The 12,281-nt window shown below is 40.9% G+C and overlaps 1 protein-coding gene across 2 annotated transcripts in view; it reads left to right on the forward strand.

Annotated features, from left to right (window-relative positions):
* The window catches only part of XRCC2 (X-ray repair cross complementing 2), a 59,303-nt gene that overhangs the window by 25,492 nt on the left and 21,530 nt on the right, over positions 1-12,281 (forward strand). For both annotated transcript variants that reach the window (XM_049863361.1, XM_049863360.1), the window contains exon 2: positions 11,988-12,069. In XM_049863361.1, the coding sequence (XP_049719318.1) occupies positions 11,988-12,069 (82 nt within the window). The remainder of the gene's footprint in view (positions 1-11,987; positions 12,070-12,281) is intronic.

Below are 12,281 nucleotides of genomic sequence, written 5' to 3' on the forward strand. Positions count from 1 at the left end.
ATCCAAGATCCATCTGACATCAGCAACAATACTCTTCATTTCACATCCTCCTCTAAATTGGGCTTGAGTTTTTGGCAGTTCCCTGTCAATGTACTACTTGAACTGCTTTTGAATGATTTTCAGCGAAATTTTACTCATGTGTGATATCGATATTGCTTGATAATTTCCGATTCTATTGAACCACCTTTCTTTGGAATGGACACAAATATGGATTTCTTCCAGTCCATTGGCCAGGTAGCTGTATTCCAAATTTCTTGGCATAGACGAGTGAGTACCTCCAGCACTGCATCCATTTGTTGAAACATCTCAATTGGTATTCCATCAGTTCCTGGAGCCTTGTTTTTCACTAATGCCTTCAGTGCAGCTTGGACTTGTTTCTTCAGTACCATCAGTTCTTGATTATATGCTACTTCCTGAAGTGGCTGAATGTCTACCAGTTATTTTCGGTACAGTGACTGTGTATTTTTTCCATCAGCTTTTGATGCCTCCTGCATTGTTCAATATTTTTCCCATAGAATTGCAACTCAAGGCATGAACTTTTTCTTCAGTTCTTTAAGCTTGAGAAATGCTGAGCATGTTCTTCCCTTTTGGTTTTCTAACTCCAGGTCTTTGCATGTTTCATTATAATGTTTTACTTTGTTTTTTCAAGCTGCCCTTTGAAGTCTTCTGTTCAGCTCTTTTACTTCATCATTTCTTCTATTTGTTTTAGCTACTCCACATTCAGGAGCAAGTTTCAGAGTCTCTTCTGACATCCATTTTGGTCTTTTCTTTTTTTCCTGTCTTTTTAATGAGCTTTTGCTTTCTTCACATATGATGTCCTTGATGTCTTCCCACATCTTGCCTGGTCTTTGGTCATTAGTGTTCAGCGCGTCAAATCTGTTCTTGAGATGGCCTCTAAATTCAGGTGGGGTATACTCAAGGTTGTATTTTGGCTCTTGTAGACTTGTGTTAATTTTCTTCAGCTTCAACTTGAACTTGCATGTGTGTGCAGGTGATGATGTGTTCCACAGTTGGCCTCTGGCCTTGTTCTGACTGATGGTATTGAGCTTTTCCATCTTTTTTGACAGATGTAGTTGATTTGATTCCTGTGTTTCCCATCTGATGAGGTCCACGTGCATAGTCACCGTTTATGTTTTTGGAAAAAGGTATTTGCAGTGAAGAGGTCATTGGTCTTACAAAATTCTATCATGTGACCTCCAGCATTGTTTGTATCACCAAGGCCATATTTTCCAACCACCAGTCCTTCTTTGTTTCCAACTTTCACATGCAAATTGCCAGTAATTATCAATGCATCTTGATTGCATGTTTGACCAATTTCAGGGTGCAGGAGTTGGTAAAAAATCTTCAATTTCCTCATCTTTAGTATTAGTGGTTGGTGTGTGAATTTGAACAATAGTTGTATTAACTGGTCTTGTACGCGTATGGATATTATCCTATCACTGAAAGTTTTGTACTTCAGGATAGATCTTGAGCTGTTCTTTTTGAGGATGAACTTGACTCCGTTCCTCTTTGTCTATCCTAGAATAGTAGACCATAAAATTATCTGATTCAAAATGGCCAATACCAGTCCATTTCAGTTCACTAATGCCTAGGATATCAATATTTTTGCATTACATTTCATTTTTGATGACTTCCAATTTTCCTAGATGCATACCTCTTAACATTCCACATTCTGATTATTAGTGGTGTTTGAAGCTGTTTGTTCTATTTTGAGTCGTGCCACATCAGGAAATGAAGATCCCAGAAGCTTGATTCCTTCCACATCATTAAGGTCAACTCTCCTTTGAGGAGGCAGCTCTTGCCCAGCTGTATTTTGAGTACCTTCCAGCCTGAGGGGCTCACCTTCCGGCACCGTATGGGACAACGTTCCTCTGCTCTTCATAAGATTTTCACTGGCCAGTTTTTTCAGAAGTGAACTGCCATGTCCTTCTTCCTATTCTGTCTTGGTCTGGAAGCTCCGTTGGAACCTGTCCGCCAAGGGTGACCCTGCTGGTATTTGAAATACCAGTGGCAAAACTTCCAGTATCACAGCAAGACGCAAGCCGTCACGGTACGGCAACTGACAGACCCGTGGTGGTAATACAGAGTAGCAGGGATTAAGACTATGCCTCAGTTTCTTCAACCATAATATGGGAATGATAATAGTCCCTGGGTGGCAGAAATAGTTAATTAAGTGCTCAACTACTAGCTGAAAGGTTGGCAGTTCGAACCCATCGAGAGGCACCTCAGATGACAAGTCTGGAGATACATGCTTCCGAAAAGTCACAGCCTTGAACACCTTGTGGAGCAGTTCTACTCTATATACATGGGGCTGCCATGAGCCTGAATCAACTCTGTGGCAACTAACAACAACGATAGTATCTACCTCAAAAGTTTGAGGAATAAATAAGCTACAATTTTTAAAGTTTAGAACAATTCCTAGCTCATAAGAAGATGTGCTAAATAGTGCTAATTCTTTTTATTATTGCTGTTCTGTAATTATACCCTAACATACACCTTTTTACCCATCAGATACATCCAACATAGGACAAATTATAGATTGTCTTAGTCATGTAGTGCTGCTATAACAGAAATACCACAAATGGGTGGCTTTAACAAAGAGAAGTTTATTCGCTCACAGTCCAGTAGGCCAGAAGTCCGAATTCAGGGCACCAGCTCCAGGGGAAGGCTTTCTCTCTCTGTTGGCTCTGGAGGAAGGTCCTTGTCATCAGTCTTGCCTTGGTCTCGGAGCATCTCAGCGCAGGAACTTCAGGTCCAAAGGACACACTGTGCTCCTGGCACTGCTTTCTTAGTGGTATGAGGTCCCTAACTCTCTGCTTCTCTTTCAATCACAAAATGGAGGACAACCACAGAATACTGGGAATCATGGCCTAACCAAGTTAATACATTTTTGGGGGGACATAATTCAATCCATGACATAGATCAAAGTGTATTAGAAGTTCTGCTGTAACTCTTCATATTTTAGTTAATGTATAAACCCAAAATCCATTGCCATCTAGTCAATTCCAACTCAGCGACCGTGTAGGACAGAATAGGATTGCCCCATAGGGTTTCCAAGGAACGGATGGTGGATTTCAACTACTGACCTTTTGTTTAGCAGCTGAACTCTTAACCACTGCGCCCCCAGGGCTCCATTCAATATGTACAAAACCCAAACCAAACCTGTTGCAAGTCGAGGGAATTCTGAATCATAGTGACCCTATAGGACTAAGTAGAACTGCCCCATAGGGTTTCCAGGGAGCAGGTGGTGGATTTAAACTGTCAACCTTTTGGTTATCGGCCAAGCTCTAAATCACTGTGCCACTTGGGCTCCCAATCAATGTGTAATGAGTCTAAAATATGCTTCATAGTCTCTTCAATATCTGGCATAGAGGATTTTTTTTGTGGTGGTGGCAGTGGGTTTTTATTAGAGAAAAGACCGCACGATGTTTGAACATTTTAGTAATGTATAATTTTTTTTTAATTATGCGTTACTAAAATTTTAAATAGTGCACATTCTGTGTATAACTGAAAAAAAACTACGTGCTAAATCTCCTTAAAAATTAAAGGTACCTCTCAGAAGCACAGATTAGAATTGAAGATCCCTTTTATGCCCTCACAGTGCCCCATGTGTACTTCAGTATACTTTTTTTTAATCTTCTGACTCTTCCCATTAAATTCTTTGAGGACAGGGACTCTGTTGCATCTGAATACCCCCAGCACCTAGCTCCGTCCCTGGAACATACTTGATTGAGTTTTACCCCTTTTGCAGACTGTATGCGTCCTCCAGTAATGGTGATGATGCAGAAAATATTGGGGAGTCTTCCTTGGGATTAGAGGGCATACTAACAGAGATGTTTGAAAGAGGCCAGATAATTGCCCAGGCAGGACCTCAGATTAGCTTGATTCTCAGATTAATAGGTCCAAAAACTCAATTTAGCCTCTGTACCCAGATTTTATCAGACTTGAGAGTACTGGCTCTGAGGTTGTGCAGCATAGTAGAAAAATTCTAGGCTGTAAGAGTCAAGAAAATCTTGTTTCTGACATTTACTAGTTTTGCCATCTGAAAAATAGAATAATGACAGTGTTAATTTTAAAGAGATTATATGTTTATAAAGTGTGTACTGCTGATACCACAGTAAACTCTCAATAAATAGATGCTATTATTACTGTTACTGTAGGTCGCTGTGAGTCAGAATCGACTTGACGGCACTGGGGTTTTCTTTTTTTAGCTGTTATGAATGCAAAATCTAGCAGATACTGATTTACAAACCATATGCCAAATCTGTTAATTTACAATGATTGTTGAAGCTGCCAAAAAGACTAAAATCCTTGTGTCCACTGTGTGTTCTTTCCCAGTTAGAAAAGTGTGCCTCAGGAACTAAATTATAATCAGGGAGTTGCTTAGAGAATCAAGAGAAATAGTTAGATTATTTTAGTGGCTGCTGTCACCAAACCCGATTGCCTGATGTGTTAATCTTCCCTAAAAGGAGTTAACTGTCAGTGTCAAGCAGAACTTAATTTGGGTTCCTTTTACCCCAAGGAGCCCTGGTGGTGCAGTGGTTAAGTGTTCAGCTGCTAGCCAAAATATCAGCAGTTCAAATCCACCAGCCGCTCCTTGGAAACCCTTATAGGGCAGTTCCACTGTCCAATAGGGTCGCTATGGGTTGGAATCAACTCATCAGCAATGGTTGTTTTTTTTTTTTTTTTTAGTTTTAACCCAAATACTTAACAAAATCTTCTTTGCCCTTCTGAAACTTCAGGTTGACTGTACTTTCTTCTTTGACTCTTCTTTTGGCTCATTCTTCAAATCTAGACAATATCATTATTTGTAATTTTCTGTTATAGTCAGTCAAGTCTGCATCATATTTTTAGGGTGTTTTCTGCACACATTTGGAAGATCCATTATCCCATCAAATGATTTCTATACGTTGTTAATATTCATTATTTGTAAGTATAACTCTAAGTATAATTCTGTTTCCAGATACAATGTAGAAGTACTTTTGCCCCCTCTCAACTCAATACAGGAGCCCTGGTAGCGCCATGGTTAAAAGCATGGCTGCTAACCGAAAGTTCAAATTGGGCAGTTCGAGTCCACCAGCTGCTCCTTGGAAACCCTATGGGGCAGTTCTACTCTGTTCTGTAGGGTTGCTATGAGTCAGAATTGACTCTGCAGCAGCGGGTTTGGTTTTTGTTTTTTTGGTACTCAATACACTCTGCTTTTGGAACACTTTTGAATATTCTGAACGGTGAAAAGTTTTCATCCTTTAAAAATCAATTTGATTTTTTAATAATAGTGGAAAGTCAGATCCTAACTGGCTGAGTAGGGTGGGTAACTGAAAGGAATAGGTAGTAGCATGCTTGGTCAAAAAAGTTATGTCAAGAAAATTGCAATACTTTGTTAAATACTGTTTTATAAGGAACTTTGATAAGGGAGGATTCTAAAATGTCTTGAGTGATGACAGTAACAATAAACAAAGTAAATAACTTCCCAAGTTTGCCATTCTGATGAAGAGGTTATTCATTTGCAAAGATGTTTTAAAACGTCTTATAGTCATCCATGTGTTTCATCTTATTTGTGAAAAGTTCTCTGTCTACTTCGGTCTGAACTCTCAATCTTCTAGTTCAGTGGTTCTCATACTTTTTGTCTTAGGACTGCATTATATATTTAAAAATTACTGAAGATTTCAAAGAGCTTTTGATTATCTGGGTTATATCTATCAATGAAACAAATTTAAAATTTTAAAATATTTGCATTCATGTACAATAATAATAATAAATTCATTGAATCTTACCATAAATGATAGTATTTTTGCAAGAAGTAACTATATTGTCCCCAACTAAAAAAAATGAGTGACATTGTTTTACATATTTGCAAATCAGTAATGTCTGGGTTAATCAAAGTTAGCTAGATTCTCATCTCTTCTACCATATTTTTACACTGCAGTTTAGTGAATTTTTTTAATATGGCCCTTTTAACCATGGTCTTTGTGACTCTCACAAAATGATTGGGTGGGATAATGCAAATAAGGTACTTGTGGGCCCTCCAAGGGGGTTGGACAGTCTGCTAATAGTGCAGATAAGGTACATGGAACCCTTGCATTGGTGGGACCATGCTAATAAGGTATATGGAACCCTAATGAAGGAATTGGTCAGTTTTGCCACTCCACTAGGCTTGAAGAGAGCCAGTTCCAGAAGCAAAGAAGGGGACCTCACTATCATCAAGAAGAAGAGCCAAGAGCGAAGCACATCTTTTGGATTTGGGTCACTGTGCTGAGACCCTCCTAGACCCATCAGTCAGAGCTATAACACTGGTGATGGCACAAAATGGCAAGTAGCAGCAGGAGAGAACTGGCGGCAACAGAACCAGGACTGGAGTAAGACAGCATGGTGGGCTTCTTAGCCCACGGAGCAAGGCAGCTACAATGGGTATACTGACCCACAGGGCCAGAGAGTTGAGCACCTTTGGGCAGGAGGCTTGTTGGTGGAGTGGGGCGCCTCTGGCACTTACTGGCAGAGCTAAAGAGCTTCGTAAGACTTGCCTGATTAGGGCAGATGCCAGGCCCAAGGGGCTGAGGGCCAGAGGGCCTCGGGGCTGATAGAGAGGCCTGCCTGCAGGCACAGCCCAGTAGAAGCTGTCCTGATCAAAGAACTGTATCCAGAGTTGTTTCTGATCCTGAATTGTAACCTGTTAACTTCCCTAATAAATCCCATAACTGTGAGTGTAGTCTGTGAGTTGCATGCGGCCGTCATTACAAACTACAGAACCCAGTAGAGAAGTAGGGAGTGCCATGGGAGGGACTGCTGGCATCAGAATTGGTAAAAAGGTTGGAGGGTAGAGGCATGTTTGACCTTCACCTCGTAGGAATCAGCCTTGGGCTGATGTTGATGTTGATTCTCTTCCCTTTTGTGAAATTAGAGTGGGAGGTGTGATGTGACACCATGATTTTTAAATACACAAATAACGTGTTTATGTTTTTTGCCAACTGCATCCTCCTCCCCCAAGTATCTTCGTAAACATGCTATGCTAGTTTTTTTTACCCAACCTACCGGTTGCTATTGAGTAGATTCCAACTTATAATGACCCTACAGGACAGAGTAGAGCTGCCCCCATAGGGCTTTTAAGAAGCAGCTGGTAGATTTGTTTTTTGGGGTTTTTTTTTTTTTTTTTTTTTGGTGCTTTAGGTGATAGTTTACAGCTCAAGTTAATCTCTCATACAAAATTTTATACACATATTGTCATGTGGCCCTAGTTGCAGTCGCTGAAATGTGACAGCACACTCGCCCCCTCCACCCCAGGTTTTCGGTGTCCATCTAACCAGCTTCTGCCCCTTCCTGCTTTCTCATCCTGCTTCCGGACAGGAGCCTCCTATTTTTTCTCATGTATTTGCTTGAACTAAGAAGCACACTCCTCATGAGTATTATTTTATGTTTTATAGTCAAGTCTAATCTTTTTTTTTTTTTTTTTTTTAATCTTTGAAGAGTGGTCTGTGGGAATGATTTTAGTTCTGAGTTATCATAGCATCCAGGGGCCATGGTTTCACGGGTTCCTCCCGTATCAGTCAGTAAAGCCTGGTCTTTTTATGTGAATTTGAGTCCTGTTCCACACTTTTCTACAGCTCTGTCAGGGACTCTGTTGTGTTCCCTGTCAGGGCAGTCATTGGTGGAAGCTGGGTACCATCTAGTTCTTCTGGTCTCAGGCTGATGGAGTCTCTGGTTTATGTGGCCCTTTTGTTACCAATCACCAGTCTGGCACAAAGGGTACTTGTCTTTACCTGAATAAGAATACATGCGAAAGACACACTTTATCTTCAGCAAGCTTTATTTTGCTTGAGTCAGGCAAAAGGAGTCAATGGGTAACTAAGCCTCTCCAAAAGGCTGACTCAAAAAGGGGAGCAAGGCTAGGGCTTTTTTGTGGGTTTGGTGGAGATGATACAGTAATAAATATTTAGTGGGCCTCTTTCAAGGGACAGGTACTTCTCAGAATGGAGGTGCGTGTTAATTAGGTTGCATGGGCATCTGGAATCCAAGATGGAACCTGCTGATATTCAAGATGGAGTCCTCTAGGTAGCCCTTGGCATCACTTATTATAGGATATAGTGCAAGTGCACTGATGTCTGGCACTAGATCGCCATCTTCGGAGGGCTAAGGAAGGTTAAACAGCAGTCACACTTTTCTTCTGTGCACGTAGGAGCCTGTAAAGGGAGAAGGGACTAGAAAAACACTAAGAAGGAGATAGTAATTCATGGGCTCTTTCAGCCTTATCTCATGTTGACAGGATGTGGTTCCTGTTTAGCCAACTTCTAGATGATAATCTTTTAATAGCTCTTTAGTTCTGCCAGCACAGTTAACCTTATCTGTCTCACTTTTGTCTCTTGGGCTAATATTTTCCTTGTGTCTTTGGTGTTCTTCATTCTCCTTTGCTCCAAGTGGATTGGGACCAATTAATGTATTTTACATGGCTGCTGGCAAGCTTTTAAGACCCCAGACGCCACTGAGCAAGGCGGGTTGCAGAACATTCCTTAATAAACTTTGTTATGCCAGTTGACCTAGATGTCCCCTGAAACCGTGGTCCCTAGACCCCATGGCTGGTGGATTTGAACTGCCAACCTAGTTCTTAACCACTGCGCCACCACAAGGTTGACCTCAGTTTCTAGCCCCTCCAGGGTCCCACATGACCCAAAGCCCCCACCATAAATCACATTGTTAGACTGTTGGGTGTGGCCCAAGGCTTTCAGGTAAACACCTACTTTTATCAGGCAGGACATTCCAAGGGTTTATAGATCACCTTCCATGAGCTGAGGGCAAAGGCCAGATCTCTCTGTGGGCAAAGTTAGTATGCTGTGTCATCACATAGACTATTAAGAAGATGTGTACTCAAGGGTTACAGTTTAATAAAACTAGAAATGTGTACTGCTTCATCAAAGAGATTCTGATGTGGAACTGGTGATTTTCATTATTTAACTGAAAGTGCATGGTGGTGAGGAACACAGTGTGTACTAGTACATTTTAAGCCACCGCCTTGATTGTGTCAAGTGCCAGAGTTTTTACCTACCATAGCTTTTGCATCATCCATGCACATGTCAACGCAGTGTTTTGACAGATCATGTTCTAGTATTTTTAGGAGAACAATTTTGACCAGATGTACCCCTTTGGAATCTCTGCTCTCTCAAAGCACTCCATCTGTATCTTTGCCATGGTATTTGCCAATGTTTACTTGTTTTGTAATATAATGTCCCCTAGAGGACTTAGACTGCAAGTTCTTTGAGGTTAGGCCAATTGTATTTAGTCTCCATTACCTTGCACAGTGCTTTGCCCATAATGGAAAGTCAATAAATGCTTGCTAAATTGATGTGTAGAACCTTTGCATTACTTCAGGCATGCTTCAAAATTTTTGCCTCAGTTAAAAAAAAGGCCAATAATGGGTGACTGCTTTTCTTCCCATTTGTGATTTGCTTTGTTTTTGTTTTCTTTTGTTATATACAAGGGTTATCAAATCAAGGCTGATTTCTTAAACACTTGAGATTGAGCTTTGTTTACATTTCCCGTGATACCAAATTCTGCTTTCTTTCATCCTACGTACCTCTGCCTGGGTTTAGGCACTCCCCCTCCAGATTGTTGTTGTTGTTAGGTGCCATCAAGTTGGTTCTGACTCATAGCGACCCTATGCACAACAGAACGAGACACTGCCCGGTCCTGAGCCATCCTTACAGTCGTTGTTATGCTTGAGCTCATTGTTGCAGCCACTGTCAGTCCACCTCATTGAGGGTCTTCCTCTTTTCTGCTGACCCTGTACTCTGCCAAGCATGATGTCCTTCTCCAGGGACTGATCCCTCCTGACAACATGTCCAAAGTATGTAAGACGCAGTCTCGCTATCCTTGCCTCTAAGGAGCATTCTGGCTGTACTTCTTCTAAGACAGTTTTGTTCATTCTTTTGGCAGTCCATGATATATTCAGTATTCTTTGCCAACACCACAATTCAAAGGCGTCAATTCTTCTTCTGCCTTCCTTATTCATTGTCCAGCTTTCACATGCATATGATGCGATTGAAAACACCATGGCTTGGGTCAGGCGCACCTTAGTCTTCAAGGTGACATCTTTCCTCTTCAACACTTTAAAGAGGTCCTTTGCAGCAGATTTACCCAATGCAGTGCATCTTTTGATTTCTTGACTGCTGCTTCCATGGGTGTTGATTGTGGATCCAAGTAAAATGAAATCCTTGACAACTTCAACCTTTTCTCCGTTTCTCATGTATGTTGCTCATTGGTCCAGTTGTGAGGATTTTTGTTTTCTTTATGTTGAGTGTCTTTATGTATAGGGTTGCTATGAGTCGGAATCGACTCGACGGCACTGGGTTTGGTTTTTTTTTTGGTTATGTTGAAGTGCAATCCATACTGAAGGCTGTGGTCTTTGATCTTCATTAGTAAGTGCTTCAAGTCCTCTTCACTTTCAGCAAGCAAGGTTGTGTCATCTGCATAACGCAGGTTGTTAATGAGTCTTCCTCCAATCCTGATGCCCCATTCTTCTTCATATAGTCCAGCTTCTCGGATTATGTGCTCAGCATACAGATTGAATAGGTATGGTGAAAGAATACAACCCTGACGCACACCTTTCCTGACTTTAAACCAGTCATATCCCCTTGTTCTGATCAAACAACTGCCTCTTGATCTACGTAAAGGTTCCTCATGAGCACAATTAAGTGTACTGGAATTCCCATTCTTTGCAGTGTTATCCATAACTTGTTACGATTGACACATTCAAATGCCTTTGCATAGTCAATATAGCACAGGTAAGCATCCTTCTGGTATTCTCTGCTTTCAGCCAGGATCCATCTGACATCAGCAATGATATCCCTGGTTCCACATCCTCTTCTGAAGCCGGCCTGAATTTCCGGCAGTTCCCTGTCGGTATACTGCTGCAGCCGTTTTTGAATGATCTTCAGCAGCTATGCGCTCCATATTAGTGTGACAGATTTCAACCTTCTCTCTGCACCTAGTCTGACTCTTTGTGGATCTATCCCCTGCTCCCTACCATGGTGAGCTGTTTGAATGCAGATAATAATAGCTAATACTTACATAGTGCTTCCTCTGTGCCAAGCACTCTTTAATACATTTAATCCTCCGCAGCCTTGTGAAGGAGGTACTCCCTTGGGAGGGAAGCCCAGAGAAGTGACTTGGGAAGCCTGGTTCTGCAGTTGTAAGTGTCTCCTCATAGCAACTGTGCTAAACTGTCCCTCACCATTAGCATAAAACCACTTGGTGTCTCTTTTTGTCTACAAGCTAAACTCAAGCTCCTAAACATGGTCTTAAGACCTCCCAAGATCGGATTTCTGCTCTTTTAGGACCTTGGGATCCCCTACCTTGTTCATGCTACCAGGTCCGGCAGTCCCAGTCTGCTTATACTGCGCCTGCACAGTGCCATGTAGAACTTTAACTTTGTGCCTTAGCTGATGCTATCCCATCTGCCTGTGCTCTGCTCACCTGACGAATTCGTACTTTTGAGATTCGTCTCAAGTGGTAGCTCTCAAGTTTTCCCTGGCCTTTGTCCTTTGTTCCTGCCCCCACTAGGTAAGGAACTGACAACATAATGTGGGAGACAGATAACTGTATTACAGGTATGTTAAGTACAGTGTGAAAGATAAGTTTAAAGTGTAATGAAGATAAATATTTTGCAGTTTGCAGCTTGGTCCTGTAGCCCTAAGTACACTATTAGGGCAGGACTCATTTTATACCATTTTTTACTGGGTATATCTCTTTATTTATATTTGGTAAAAAAAAAAAAAATTTTTTTTTTTTTTGGTACATAAACAAAAAGTGAAATGTTTTCTGAATAAATGAATACAATACTTTTTCTAAATTGTATTTCCTGTTTCATAATTTCCTCCAAGATGTCAAAATCATGCAGTGTTTTTTTATATAGATTTTGGGAAAAGTATAAAAATTGATTTCTGGGATTTGGTGTGTTTAGGTAATAAATTTCCTTTCTCTCTTTTTTTTTCTTTTGTAAGCTTCTCGCCCGACTTGAAGGTAGAAGTTCCTTGAAAGTAATAGAACCGTACCTGTTTGCTGATGAAGAATCACCTGTGCATGGTAAAATCAACTTCAGAATATAGTGTCATAACTTAAGTTTTATGAAACAAGTTTTTCCCCCACATATATTCATATTATTCACATACTCCTAGCAAGAAATTGTGAAATTAAATTGTTAAATTGTGAAATTAAAACTGAGAAACAGACCATGACAGAAAAATGTTAAGGCAGACATCTCCAGTCTTTCCTTTATTTGTGTCAGATGAGATGCA

This window comes from Elephas maximus, chromosome 20 (genome assembly GCF_024166365.1).
Source record: "Elephas maximus indicus isolate mEleMax1 chromosome 20, mEleMax1 primary haplotype, whole genome shotgun sequence".
NCBI classification, from domain to species: Eukaryota; Metazoa; Chordata; class Mammalia; order Proboscidea; family Elephantidae; genus Elephas; species Elephas maximus.